A 14,859-nucleotide genomic window follows, 5' to 3' on the forward strand; every position below is an offset into this window, starting at 1 on the left:
GGTAAACTGACGTCACCATACCTGTTTTTGACTGACCGCAGCTCATTCAGCCATAGAACAGGTAATTTCAGGCTGCAATTCGCCTGCGGCTTGCAGACAGATTGCTAGGGTTCAGCGCCTGGGTGCTTCTTAAAATCTGATCTTATCGGAGTGAACACCAAGCGTGGGGCGGCCGAGTTCCGGCTCCCGGAACCGTCCCGGAACCGCCCTGGCTCAGGGCTGCGGAGGCTGCTTCTTGGACCCTGCTACTATCAGAGCAAACACCAAGCACTAAGAAGCCGAATTCCGGCTCCCGGAACTGAGCCCGCGGGGACTGCTTCTTGGAGCTTACACTTATAGGAGCTTACACCGAGCACGGAGCGGCCGAGTTCCGGCTCCCGGAACTTCCCTGGACCGGGGCTAGGAGCCCGCGGAAACTGCGTCTCGGTCCGGGTCCTGCTGAGGGCCGGTCAGGACTCACCCGTTGCTTGGGTTGCCCGGCAAGGGGAACGAAATGCTGCCATTCGCATAGGATACCAACATGGCAGAGATCTGATGTCAGCAGAAAGCGGTGGAGGAGAGATCTTCATCAATACCAGCGGTGACATAAGCAGTTGGTCTCCTGGTAAGGGGGGTGAGGCTCAGTCACCCGAGTCTCCGCAATTTGTCCTCGAGCCAGAGGGAAGGAGCCGGGCCGCCACCAGCCCCCGGAGCAGGCCCAGTGGCTCGCCAGCGTGGTGACCACGTGACCCCAATTGGAGAGGGGGCGGAGCGGAGCCGCCACCCACACCCGCCAGGTGGGCAGACCCATGACCCAGTAGTACATGGGCGTGGTAGGAGGGGCAGGGCAGAGCCGCCCTTCGCGCTTGCAAGGTAAACAGACCTGTGACAGCCTGGCGGGTCAGGCCCAGTGGCCTGCCAGTGTGGTACACACATCATCCCAACTCGAGTAGGGGCAGAGCAGATCCTTCTCCCACGCCCGGATCAGGCCCTGCCGGTGTGGTGGTCACGTGACCCCAATTGGAGTGGGGGCGGAGCGGAACCGCCACCCATGCCCGCAGGGTGAGCAGACCAGTGATCAACCTGCAGATCAGGCCCAGGGGTCCGCAGGCGTGGTAGGAGGGGCAGGGCAGATCCGCCGCCCGCGCCTTCAAGGTAGGCAGACCTACAACAGACCTGCGGATCAGGCCCAGGAGCCTGCCGGCGTGGTACAAACACCACCCTAATTGGAGTAGTGACAGAGCAGAGTCGCCTCCCTTGCCAGGAACAGGCCCAGCGTCCTGCAGGCGGGGTAGTCACGACACCCCAATTGGAGTAGGGGCAGAGCAGAGCCTCCACCCGTGCCCGAAAGGTGGGCAGATCTGCGACCGACCAGCGGGACAGGCCCAGTGGCCTGCCGGTACGACAGACACGTCACCCCATTTGGAGTAGGGGCAGAGTAGAGCTGCCGCCCGCGCCTGCAGGGTAGGAAAACCTGCAACCGACCGGCGGATCAGGCCCGGTGGCCTGCCGGCGTGGTACACTCGTCACCCCAATTGGAGTAGGGGCAGAACAGAGCCGCCACCAGCTCCCAGAACAGGCCCAGTGACCTGCTGGCGTGGTAGCCACGACACCCCAATTGGAATAAGGAGAGAGCAGAGCCGCCGCCCGCACCTGCAGGAAAGATACGCAAGCAGTATGAAAAGACAAGGAAACAAAGGACCACAAGCAATGCAGGTCAACGCAACTTTAGAAGAGGTAACAGCTGCAGCAGATGGAATGTCAGATAAAGAATTCAGGATATACATGCTTCAGATGATCTGGAGTATCAAGGAAGACATTAAACAGCAAAATCAGACAATGAAAGATCACTTCGACAACGAATTACGCAAACAAATCCAGGAAGCAAAGGATCAACTATACAGGGAGATAGAGGTTATAAAAAACAAGCAATCAGAAATCCTAGAAATGCAGGAAGCAATAAACCAACTTAAAAACTCAATGGAGAATACTACCAGCAGAGTAGAACACTTAGAAGATAGAACATCAGACAATGAAGACAAAGTATTTCAACTGGAAAAGAACATAGACAGCTCAGCAAGACTGTTAAGAAACCATGAGCAGAACATCCAAGAAATATGGGATAACATTAAGAGACCAAACTTAAGAGTCATTGGGATACAGGAAGGTACAGAGCTCCAAACCAAAGGAATGAGCAGTCTATTCAATGAAATAATACAAGAAAACTTCCCAGACTTGAAGAATGAGACAGAATCCCAAATCCTGGAAGCCTACAGGACGCCGAATGTGCAAAATCATAAGAGATCCACACCTAGACACATTATAATGAAGATGCCCAACATACAGAATAAGGAGAGAATTTTAAAAGCTACAAGAGAAAGGAAGCAGATTACATTTAGGGGTAAGCCAATCAGGATAACAGCTGATCTTTCAACACAGACTCTGAAAGCTAGAAGATCCTGGAATAACATATTTCAAACACTGAAAGAAAATGGGTTCCAACCAAGAATTGTGTATCCAGCGAAATTAAGCTTCAGGATGGAGAATGAAATTAAAACCTTCCACGATAAACAAAAGTTTAAGGAATTCGCAGCCAGAAAACCATCTCTTCAAAACATCCTCGCCAAAGCATTACAGGAAGAGGAAATGGAAAATAACAATGAAAACCAACAGTGGGAGGTAGGACAGTAAAGGGGGGGGGAATAATCAAAGAGGAAAACAAACAATGTTTAGTAACAGAAATAAACAAATATGGCTGGAAGAACAACCCATATCTCAATAATAACCCTAAATGTTAATGGCTTAAACTCACCAATTAAGAGACACAGGCTAGTAGAATGGATCACAAAACAAGACCCAACAATATGCTGCCTACAGGAGACGCATTTGATAGGAAAAGACATACATAGGCTGAAGGTGAAAGGTTGGGAAAAATCATATCACTCATATGGACTTCGGAAACAAGCAGGCGTGTCCATACTCATATCAAATAAAATAGATTTCAAGCCAAAGTTAATCAAAAGAGATAAAGAGGGACACTACATACTGCTTAAGGGAACCATACACCAACAAGACATAACAATCATAAATATTTATGCCCCAAACAATGGTGCAGCTATGTTCATCAAACAAACTCTTCTCAAGTTCAAGAGTCTAATAGACCACCACACCATAATCATGGGAGACTTCAACACACCTCTCTCGCCACTGGACAGATCTTCCAAACAAAAGTTGAATAAGGAAACTATAAAACTCAATAACACTATTAATAACCTAGACCTAATTGACATATATAGAGTATACCACCCAACATCAAGCAGTTACACTTTTTTCTCAGCAGCACATGGATCCTTCTCAAAAATAGATCATATATTATGTCACAGGGCAACTCTTAGACAATATAAAGGAGTAGAGATAATACCATGCATCTTATCTGATCATAATGGAATGAAACTGAAAATCAACGATAAAAGAAGGAAGGAAAAAGCATACATCAATTGGAGAATGAACAATAGGTTACTGAATGATCAATGGGTTATAGAAGACATCAAGGAGGAAATTAAAAAATTCTTAGAGATAAATGAAAACACAGACACAACATATCGGAATCTATGGGACACATTGAAAGCAGTTCTAAGAGGAAAATTCATTGCTTGGAGTTCATTCCTTAAAAAAAGAAAAAACCAACAAATAAATGATCTCATACTTCATCTCAAAATCCTTGAAAAAGAAGAGCAAAACAACAGCAAAAGAAGTAGAAGGCAAGAAATAATTAAAATCAGAGCTGAAATTAATGAAATCGAAACAAAAGAAACAATTGAAAAAATTGACAAAACTAAAAGTTGGTTCTTTGAAAAAATAAACAAAATCGACAGACCCTTAGCGATGCTAGCGAAGAGAAGAAGAGAGAGAACTCAAATTACCAGTAGACGGGATGAAAAAGGCAATATCACAACAGACACTTCAGAAATACAGAAGATAATCAAAAACTATTTTGAATCCTTATACTTCAATAAATTAGAAGATAGTGAAGGCATAGATAAATTTCTTAAGTCATATGATCTGCCCAGATTGAGTCAGGAGGATATAGAAAACCTAAACAGACCAATATCAACTGAGGAGATAGAAGAAACCATAAAAAGACTACCAACTAAGAAAAGCCCAGGTCCGGATGGGTATACAGCAGAATTTTACAAAACCTTTAAAGAAGAACTAATACCAATACTTTTCAAGCTACTTCAGGAAATAGAAAAGGAGGGAGAACTTCCAAATTCATTCTACGAGGCCAACATCACCCTGATACCTAAACCAGACAAAGACACTTCATAGAAAGAAAACTACAGACCAATATCTCTAATGAACCTAGATGCAAAAATCCTCAATAAAATTCTGGCGAATCGGATACAAAAACATATCAAAAAAATTGTGCACCATGATCAAGTAGGATTCATCCCTGGGATGCAAGGCTGGTTCAATATACGGAAATCAATAAATGTTATTCACCACATCAATAGACTTAAAAATAAGAACCATATGATCATCTCGATAGATGCGGAAAAAGCATTCGACAAAGTACAGCATCCCTTTATGTTCAAAACTCTAGAAAAACTAGGGATAACAGGAACATACCTCAATATTGTAAAAGCAATCTATGCTAAGCCTCAGGCTAGCATCATTCTGAATGGAGAAAAACTGAAGGCATTCCCTCTAAAATCTGGAACAAGACAGGGATGCCCTCTCTCTCCACTTCTCTTCAACATAGTTCTCGAAACACTGGCCAGAGCAATTAGACACACGAAAGAAATTAAAGGCATAAAAATAGGAAAAGAAGAAATTAAATTATCACTATTTGCAGATGATATGATTCTGTATCTAGCAGACCCAAAAGGCTCTACAAAGAAACTATTAGAGCTAATAAATGAATTCAGCAAAGTGGCAGGATTTAAAATCAACACGCATAAATCAAAGGCTTTCGTGTATATCAGCGACAAATCCTCTGAAATGGAAATGAGGACAACCACTCCATTCACAATATCTTCAAAAAAAATAAAATACTTGGGAATCAACCTAACAAAAGAGGTGAAAGACTTATACAATGAAAACTACAGAACCCTAAAGAGAGAAATAGAAGAAGATCTTAGAAGATGGAAAAATATACCCTGTTCATGGATAGGCAGAACTAACATCATCAAAATGGCGATATTACCAAAAGTTCTCTATAGGTTTAATGCAATGCCAATCAAAATCCCAACGGCATTTCTTGTAGAAATAGAGAAAGCAATCATGAAATTCATATGGAAAAATAAAAGACCCAGAATAGCAAAAACAATGCTAAGCAAGAAGTGTGAATCAGGCGGTATAGCGAAACCAGACTTCAAACTATACTACAGAGCAATAGTAACAAAAACAGCATGGTACTGGTACCAAAACAGGCGGGTGGACCAATGGTACAGAATAGAGGACACAGAAACCAATCCACAAAACTACAACTATCTTATATTTGATAAAGGGGCTAAAAGCATGCAATGGAGGAAGGATAGCATCTTCAACAAATGGTGCTGGGAAAACTGGAAATCCATATGCAACAAAATGAAACTGAATCCCTTTCTCTCGCCATGCACAAAAGTGAATTCAAAATGGATCAAGGAGCTTGATATCAAATCAGAGACGCGCCGTCTGATAGAAGAAAAAGTTGGCTACCATCTACATTCGGTGGGGTCGGGCTCCAAATTCCTCAATAGGACACCCATAGCACAAAAGTTAATAACTAGAATCAACAAATGGGACTTACTCAAATAAAAAGTTTTTTCTCAGCAAAAGAAACAATAAGAGAGGTAAATAGGGAGCCTACATCCTGGGAACAAATCTTTACTCCTCACACTTCAGATAGAGCCCTAATATCCAGAGTATACAAAGAACTCAAAAAATTAGACAATAAGAGAACAAACAACCCAATCAACAAATGGGCCAAGGACCTGAACAGACACTTCTCAGAGGAGGACATACAGTCAATCAACAAGTACATGAAAAAATGCTCAACATCTCTAGCTGTCAGAGAAATGCAAATCAAAACCACCCTAAGATACCATCTCACTCCAGTAAGATTGGCAGCCATTAGGAAGTCAAACAACAACAAGTGCTGGCGAGGATGTGGGGAAAAGGGTACACTTGTACATTGCTGGTGGGACTGCAGATTGGTGCAGCCAATTTGGAAAGCAGTATGGAGATTTCTTGGAAAGCTGGGAATGGAGCCACCATTTGACCCAGCTATTCCCCTTCTTGGTCTATTCCCTAAAGACCTAAAAAGAGCATGCTACAGGGACACTGCTACATCGATGTTCATAGCAGCACAGTTCACAATAGCAAGACTGTGGAACCAACCTAGATGCCCTTCAATAGACGAATGGATAAAAAAAATGTGGCATTTATACACAATGGAGTATTACTCTGCATTAAAAAATGACAAAATCATAGAATTTACAGGGAAATGGATGGCATTAGAGCAGATTATGCTAAGTGAAGCTAGCCAATCCCTAAGAAACAAATGCCAATTGTCTTCTTTGATATAAGGAGAGTAACTAAGAACAGAGTAGGGACGAAGAACAGGAGAAGAAGATTAACATTTAACAGGGATGAGAGGTGGGAGGGAAAGGGAGAGAGAAGGGAAATTGCACGGTAATGGAAGGAGACCCTCAGGGTTATACAGTGGAGGGGGTAGAGAGAGAGGAGGGGAGGGGAGGGGAGAGGTGGGGAGGGGGGAGGGTGGATGATGGGAAAGGCAGCGGAGCACAACAGACACTAGTATGACAATTTGTAATTCAATGGATGTGTAACTGATGTGAATCTGCAATCTGTGTATGGGGTGAAGGTGGGAGTTCATAACCCACTTGAATCAAAGTGTGGAATATGATATGTCAAGAAATTTGTAATGTTTTGAACAACCCACAATAAAAAATTAAAAAAAAAAAAAAAAAAAGAGCTGAGCCAGACACGGTGGCACACGCCTATAATCCCAGCAGCTCAGGAGGCTGAGGCAGGAGGATCGTGAGTTCAAAGCCAGCCTCAGCAAGGCTTTACGCAACTGAGACCTTACCTCTAAATAAAATATAAAATAGGCCTCAGTGGTAGAGTGTCCCTGAGTTCAATCCCCAGTACCCAAAAAAAGGATCTGAGCCTATATATGTGTATGACTACACTACTAGTGTGACTCTGTACCATGTGCAGCCACAGGTATGAGAAATTGTGCTCCATTTGTGTGCAATGTATCAAAATTAATTCTACTGTTATGTATAATTAATTAAAACAAATTAAAAATTAAAAAGGAGGGGCTGGGGCTGTAGCTCAGTGGTAGAGCACTTGCCTTGAACATGTGAGGCATTGAGTTCAATCCTCAACACCATATAAAAAATAAATAAATAAATAATAGAGAGTTCACTTTCCCCTCCAAAATATTAAAAAAAAAAAAAAAAAAAGAGCTGAGGCTGGGCACAGTGGTACACACCTAAAATCCCAGAGGCTCAAGAGACTGAGGCAGGAGGATCGTGAGTTCAAAGCCAGCCTGAGCAACTTAGTGAGACCCTGTCTCTAAATAAAATACTAAAAGGGGTAGGATGTGACTGAGTGGCTAAATGCTCCTGGGTTTAATTCCCAGTACCAAATAAAATAAAAAATAAAAATAAAGGAGCTCAGGGTTAGGTCAGTGGTAGGGTACTTGCTAAACAGGTAAAAGGCCCTGGATCAGTACCTAGTATCACTGGGCGGGGCGAAGCAAATGAAATAACATTTAATATCTCTTTTATTCCATGTCTTCAATATTACGATATCAACTGTCTGGGGGGGCAATAATGTATCCATCACCATATTTTTGATATTTGCTTAACTCAAATGTACAGTTCAGATATGATATTAAAGTCCTAAATTTAAATAATCTAATTGTTGGGGCTGGGGCTGTAGCTCAGTGGTAGAGTGCCTGCCTTGCATGTGTGAGGCACTGGGTTCAGTCCTCAGCACCACATAAAAACAAACGAAATAGGGGTACTGTGTCCAACTACAACTAAAAATAAATAAATAAATACTTAAAAAAATAATAATAATCTAATTGTCCCGGGAAGAACACCTTTCCATAACACCTTTGCCATATGGCTATCTGAACACTGATAAACAACCTAAAAAAATCAGAAAACTACCACAGTTTTATGAACTATTGTTCTTTGCATGCATTTTCATATGATTCAAGAACACTTTGTTAAATTATAAGTTCATGCGTTGAATTAAAGTGAGAACAACCTATGAAAACACCAATTTAAAAACCATACATCTAGGATATGTGATTTTAAAACCAATACATTTAACTATATCTTGATTTAGGAAGGTCAGAGAGGCGAACTAACAGGGTCCTCTTCAGGCATCTCATTTCTCCCTCATTCTTCATCCAAATTTACCCATTTGAGAATGAGCAAACAACTTTTATGTGTTAACACGTATCTTCCTTGAAAGTCCCTCACAGAGGTTAACTTAGGGAAGCCAGTGTAATGTCACAGGCATCATCTTTTCTATGTCAGTGGGACTGTAGATGGGAACATGCTTGCCCCACTCGAACATAGAAAAGAGAAAGTAGTGGCCAGCAAGACATCCTCAAAATATACCCTTCCAGTTTACCCCATACCCGGTTCACATTAAAGACAACTATTACAGAGGCAAATAACACATCAGCAAATACTGCCTGAGGAAGGAACCAGGCTATACAAGGAAGACAGCTGGGTGACTAATTGTAAATGGTAAGGCAGAAAGGTTCAGGGAGATGCAGTAAAATACCACAGAAAAATAAAGCAAATGCACTGTAATGGTGAGTTTACTGCCAAAATTTCTACCAAGCAGTATATCTTTATCCTTCCCATAAATAACCTGATAGAAAAAGCACTGATTTTCAACATTGTTTTGGTGAACTGTTCATTCAACCTACCAGTATTTGTCAGGTTGTTGTTGGCTGGAGCCAGGGACCCCGTGTGGTTTCGGATGAGACTGTCTGGGGTTGATGGAAGGCCCGGAGCTGACCATGATAGGGTATTATATCCTGAAAGACTTTGCTGCTGCTGTTGCTGTTGCTGTTGCTGCTGCTGCTGCTGCTGCTGTGACAGTGGAGGTGGAAGTGGCGATGGGTAGCTAATAACTGTATTTTGGCCAGGAAATGAATTATCTTTAACTGGCCTGACAGTCGGAGCATTTTGTGAGGTAAACATTTGCCCATATGGATCACCAGCAGGCAGAGAAGGATATGAAATACTAGGATACACAGCATTAGAAATAGTTGACATAGCGTAATGACCACAAGTAGAGGGAAATCCCTGAGAAGCAACAGAAGAGTTGACAGAGTACATGGCTGGACTATTGTAGTGATTCACAAAAGAGGAATATGGCTGGGAGGCACTCGTATACAAATGGGATGCTGATGATGCAGCACCTTGGAAAGATCCTGGAGTGGATCCCACAACGTGAGGGGCAGGAGGACCCCTGCCATACATCTGCTGTGCTCCTGATTGGTTTGATGTGCAAGGAGTCACCACATTTTGTGTTGGTACTGTATAGAGACCAGAGTAGTAATCATCACGCTGGCTCTCCAATGGCAATGAGGTCATTTTTCCAGGTCCTTGAGGGAAATGTCCTGAGGGGGCAATATAGTTTGGATGATGTAATCCATACCCAGATGGAACCTGCATTTGACTATGTGCTGGACCTGAAAAAGAAAATGAAAAGTAAATATTTATGGGAATGTGTAAAGAAATACCTAAATTCTTAAAACAGTTCCATCTAAATGTTGACCCAGTTAATTTTCTTCTCCATAATCCCAATTTATCACAAAAGATATATACTGTCACAAACCCACTGTGGTAGCTAGCCTTTGGGAAGAACCCTAATGATCATATTGCTCCTACTATTCAGATCTTGCACGGTCCTCCCTCATAATGTATAAGGAATGGTCTGTGTGGTCAATGAGGCACAGATGGAGATATCATTTCCCAGATTAGCCCAGTCTTGACTTCTGATGTTCCTTCTCTTAGATTAGTCTTAAAGAAGCAAGCTGTCAAGCTGTGAACAGTCCTATGGAGAAGCGATGCAGTGAGGAACAGAACTGTGTGACCAACAGCCAAAGAGAAACTGAGGCCTGCCAACAGCCTCGAGTGAGTTTGCAAGTACATCATTCAAACTCAGAGAGTCTTGAAATAATGAAAGCCCAACTAACAACTTGACTACAATCTCAAGAGAGACCCTAATCCAGAAAACCAAGTTAGACCACCCCCAATTTAATGTCCCTCAGAGACTGTGATGTAAACATTTGTTGTTTTAAATTGCTAAGTTTCAGGGGATTTTATAATGCAGCCATAGATAACTAATACCCAGTATGAAAGGAGTTCAAACCTCTTTGTATCAGTCTTGTTTTTCTTATTTATAAAATAACAAGCTAGGGGTATAGCTCAATAGAACACAAGCTTAATATACACAAGCCCTGGGTTCAATCCCAGGACCCCAAAAGAAAAAAAAGTAACAATTACATCTGTTGCTTTAAAAAAAAAAAATACAAATAATGAAGACTATAAAGTAAAAATCCCTTCCTCTCTTTGGTAGCTGATATTGTACCTCCAAGATACAATCTGGTAAATTTTTTTTTTTGTATTCTTTGCATACCCATGTATGTATGCATATGTAAGCATATGTGACATTTATTTTTTTAAAACTGCATAAAATCATAATAGTTCACAACTTGCATTTTTCACTTAATATATTTTGACTATCCTTCTGTTAGTATATGTAAATCTGCATTATTTTTTAAAGCCTATGTAATATTTCATTGAATAAATATGACACTTACTAAATCCTCACTGATAAATATTTATTTCAGAGGGTGGATTAACATCTGGGATCAATATGCAGGATAAGTTATCTAATAAGTGAAACTGGAAATTTGAAGTTTTTATGCTTTAAAAATTGGCCACATTGGGATGGGCTTGTGGCTCTGGCTCAGCAGTAGCTCACTTGCCTGGCATGTGTGAGGCATTGGGTTCAATTCTCAGCACTGCATATAAACAAATAAAGGTCCATCAACAACTTAAAAAAAAAAAAGCCATGTTTAAAAATCTCTCTTAAAATGTCTACCAATTTATACCTTCCATCAATGATGCTTAAGAATGCCTCACCTTTCCAATGTAAATATATTTAAATCTTTGCCAATATGACATTTTAGCTTGCATTAATTAACTATGAGTGATGCTGAGTCTTTCTCTGTATTTGCCCTTTTTCTACAGGGCATACTTTCCTTAATGAAAATTAGCCCTACTTTATATGTTGTAAGTATTTTCTCTCAGAGTACTGTTTATCTTGTAACTTTGTTCACAGTATCTTTTGATATACTTTCATGATTATTATGTAATAAAATCATTCTTTATGTTTGATATATCTTTGAATTATACTTAATAGGCCTTCCACATTCCAAGATTATAAAACTATACATGCATGTTTTCCTGTAATGCTTGTAAACCTCCTTCATTAAACAGATTATATTATAAGCCACTCACTATTCTAAATGCTTTACATAAACTCCTTCCATTCTCTGAAGTAAATAGTGTTACCATATCCACTTTTTAAGTTAAGTGAGGCTCAGAAGTAATCTGTTTAACAAAGTTTCATGATTAGGAAGTAACAGATGTGAATCAAGAAAACCAGCTCAAATCCATGTTCTTAACTAACAACCTGCTGCCCCTCACTACAATTAAATCCAGCTTGCTTTCTTTAGCCAAGCAAATGGACAATTATCCCAACAATGGAATTCTAGTCTTGGTCCAACCACTTTTCTTTGTGTTTGGGGCATGCCTTAATTATCTTAGGATCTAATTTCAATCTCCTGGGGAAGGAAATAGGTATCTGTGCCATAAGAAACAGTAACAAGAACAAAATTCATAAACTGTTTAAAATTCCCTGACACAAGTAAACAAAGGAAGTACTGCTGTGCTCCTTGTCATAATAATGTATAAAAACATATGTATAAAAGAGATGAGAAGGGGGCTGGGGATGTGGCTCAAGTGGTAGCTCGCTTGCCTAGCATGCATGAAGCACTAGGTTCGATTCTCAGCATCACATAAAAATAAAATAAAGATAGTGTGCCCACCTAAAACTAAAAAATAAATATTTAAAAAAATTAAAAAGTAAAATAAAAGAAATGAGAATAAAGCTTACATTTCCTGGTTGTATTCAATTTCTACTAAATAATGTGGCAGAATCTTCATTTGGGGCCATGTAATACATATTCTACAGCCAACACAAAGATAATTTATAATCAGGCATTAAAGGATAACTAATATCCACAACTGTATAATTTCAAAAAGAATACTAAGACCCAAAATTCAGATAACATTTTACTAGGTTTAAAATTTACTTTTCTTACAGGTTATTTTATATAATCACAGTTTACCTGAAATAACTTATTTATTTAAAAGGAATAGTTATTGGGAATAACTAATGAGCAATGTTCTCCTCCTCCCCCTACTTACATATATAAGATAGATTTTCTTCATTTCACTTTAACCTCAGTAAACTACGCTATTAGCACTATAGTCTCAGAAATCAGTCTGGTAGAATGTTCTGAAGAGAATGTAATGAAGAGAAGATCCAAGTCAAAATCTACTTAAATATCTACCACTTAATTATTGATTTGCCTCATCCATGCTAAATGAACTGAAAATAGAGAAATGATCATCATGTCCAAACTATTCAAATGTCATTCTTCTAAAAATAGTGGAAATGTTATATCTGCTAAAATTTAACATCAGTGAATTACCCACCAGAGGAAGCCTTTTTACTTCCCAGTCCATTCAAGAAAAAAATTTACTCTGGGGGATTTGGGGGCAGGAATATTTAATCATATGTAGAGGTTTACCATTTCTTACTCAATATCACAATTTAAATGTTCCAAAGGTATGAAAAAGTATCTGAAAACTGATGGCCCCTATTTAGGATTTTTTGACTTGACCATGGAGCAAAAGCACATACATTCAGTAGACACTGAACTTCAGATTTTGATCTTGGGCTGGTAACAAACTGTAGGATACTCTCACCATGCAGAACAGCAGCAGGGAACCACAGCTCTGGTCAACTACATAATCCTCCACATTATACTATGAGGCCAACATTCTTTGGATACTGATATTCAATAAATTACAATGAAATATTCAACACTTTATTATTACTTATGTTATGACACTTTTTATGTTTTATAGTTTTGTGTTAGATCATTTTATCTAACTACAGGCTAATATAACTGTTCTCAACATACTTAAGGTAAACTAGGCTAAGCTATGATATTTGCAGGTAAGATGTATTAAATGTATTTTCTACTAATGGTATTTTCAACTCAAGACATGTTTATTGGAATGTAAACCCACTGTTTGTGGAGGAGCAACTGTAATTAAAATTAATCAAAAGATAAATATATCACATTAACATGCATTCAGTATTTAAAACTTAGTAAGATATCTCATTTTTTATTTTTCCTCAAACCCCATTGTGTATATTTTACACTTAAAGCATTTCTCAATTCAGATTACCCAAATTTAAAATGTGGCTAGAGGCTACCATATTGAAAAGTGCAGTTTTACAACACCTGTCTATGATTCTGTTGTTTTTGCCTCTCCTTATATACGTAAAAAAAAAATTCAGTCTTTGGTTTTTTTCTCTCCATTCTTTTCTAGAGTACCTGTTTCAACTGTTTTTCATAGCTTACCTAAGGCCTCCAAATATTGTTTTCTAGGAAGGAAGGAACTAAGAGTATAACAACAAGTTTTTCTAAGAGTATAACAACATAGTGCACTGTACACATTTACATACATATTATGTTAAACTTTTTTAAAGGCAATACTGTCTTTTGTAATAATTACTGAAACTGATCTTTCTTTCTATTGAAAATGATTTTGTGGTACATATTAAAAGACTACTGGTGAGGTTAGGGGTGTAGCTCAGTGTAGGGTGTTTGCCTGGCATGCATAAGGCCCTGAGTTCGATCCCCAGCACCACACAAACACATACACAAAGAGTTATTTCAATATAGCAAAAATGGACAGAGACAATGGATATGGAAGAGAAAATAAATTAGCAATATATGTAGTTGAGTTTTTGAAAAATAACTTTAGATATATTTTACTTATTGCAAATGTGATGGTCATTATTTTAAAAGAAAGTGACAAAAACTGTCTGTAATCTTACTGAAAAAATTGCTATTAACAGTCATACTTTTCACCACGATGGCATCAAAAGAGAAGGAACCTTCTATCCCAGGCAAAGCAAAAGCTTTGAAAGCCAAGAAGGCAGGGTTCAAAGGCATCTACAACCAAAATAATAATAATAATTAATTAATTAAAAATAAAAATAAAAAAGTCCACACATCACCCACATTCTGGTGGCCCCAGACACTGTGGCTCAGGAGTCAGCCCAAATGCCCTTGTAAGAGTGCCCCCAGGAGAAACAAGCTTGTTCACTCTGCCATCATTAAGCTCGCCTTGACTACTGATTCTGCCATGTAGAAGATGGAAGACAAAAACACACTAGTGTTCCTTGTGGATGTCAAGGCCAACAAGCTCCAGATCAAACAGGCTGTGCAGAAGCTCTATGGCACTGATGTTGGCCAGCAAAAGTCAATACCCTAGTCAATCCTGATGGGAAAAGAAGGCATGTGTTTAACTGGCTCCTGAATATTATGCTTTGATGTTGCCAAAATTTGATGTTGGGATCCTCTAAACTGAGTCCAGCTGACTAATTCTAAATATACATTTTTTTCATCATTAAAAAAGATACACAGGAGCTGGGGTTGTGGCTCAGTGGCACAGTGCTTGCAGG

At 39.8% G+C, this 14,859-nt stretch overlaps 1 protein-coding gene across 4 annotated transcripts in view; it reads right to left on the bottom strand.

Annotated features, from left to right (window-relative positions):
• Nucleotides 1-14,859, bottom strand: part of Sec24b (SEC24 homolog B, COPII coat complex component) — a 94,321-nt gene that overhangs the window by 63,659 nt on the left and 15,803 nt on the right. For all 4 annotated transcript variants that reach the window (XM_046459027.2, XM_046459029.2, XM_046459025.2 and 1 more), the window contains exon 2: nucleotides 8,942-9,712. In XM_046459027.2, the coding sequence (XP_046314983.1) occupies nucleotides 8,942-9,712 (771 nt within the window). The remainder of the gene's footprint in view (nucleotides 1-8,941; nucleotides 9,713-14,859) is intronic.

This window comes from Marmota monax, unplaced genomic scaffold (assembly GCF_021218885.2).
Source record: "Marmota monax isolate L192 unplaced genomic scaffold, Marmota_monax_Labrador192_F-V1.1 WCK01_AAM20220418_F8-fsc00002, whole genome shotgun sequence".
NCBI classification, from domain to species: domain Eukaryota; kingdom Metazoa; phylum Chordata; class Mammalia; order Rodentia; family Sciuridae; genus Marmota; species Marmota monax.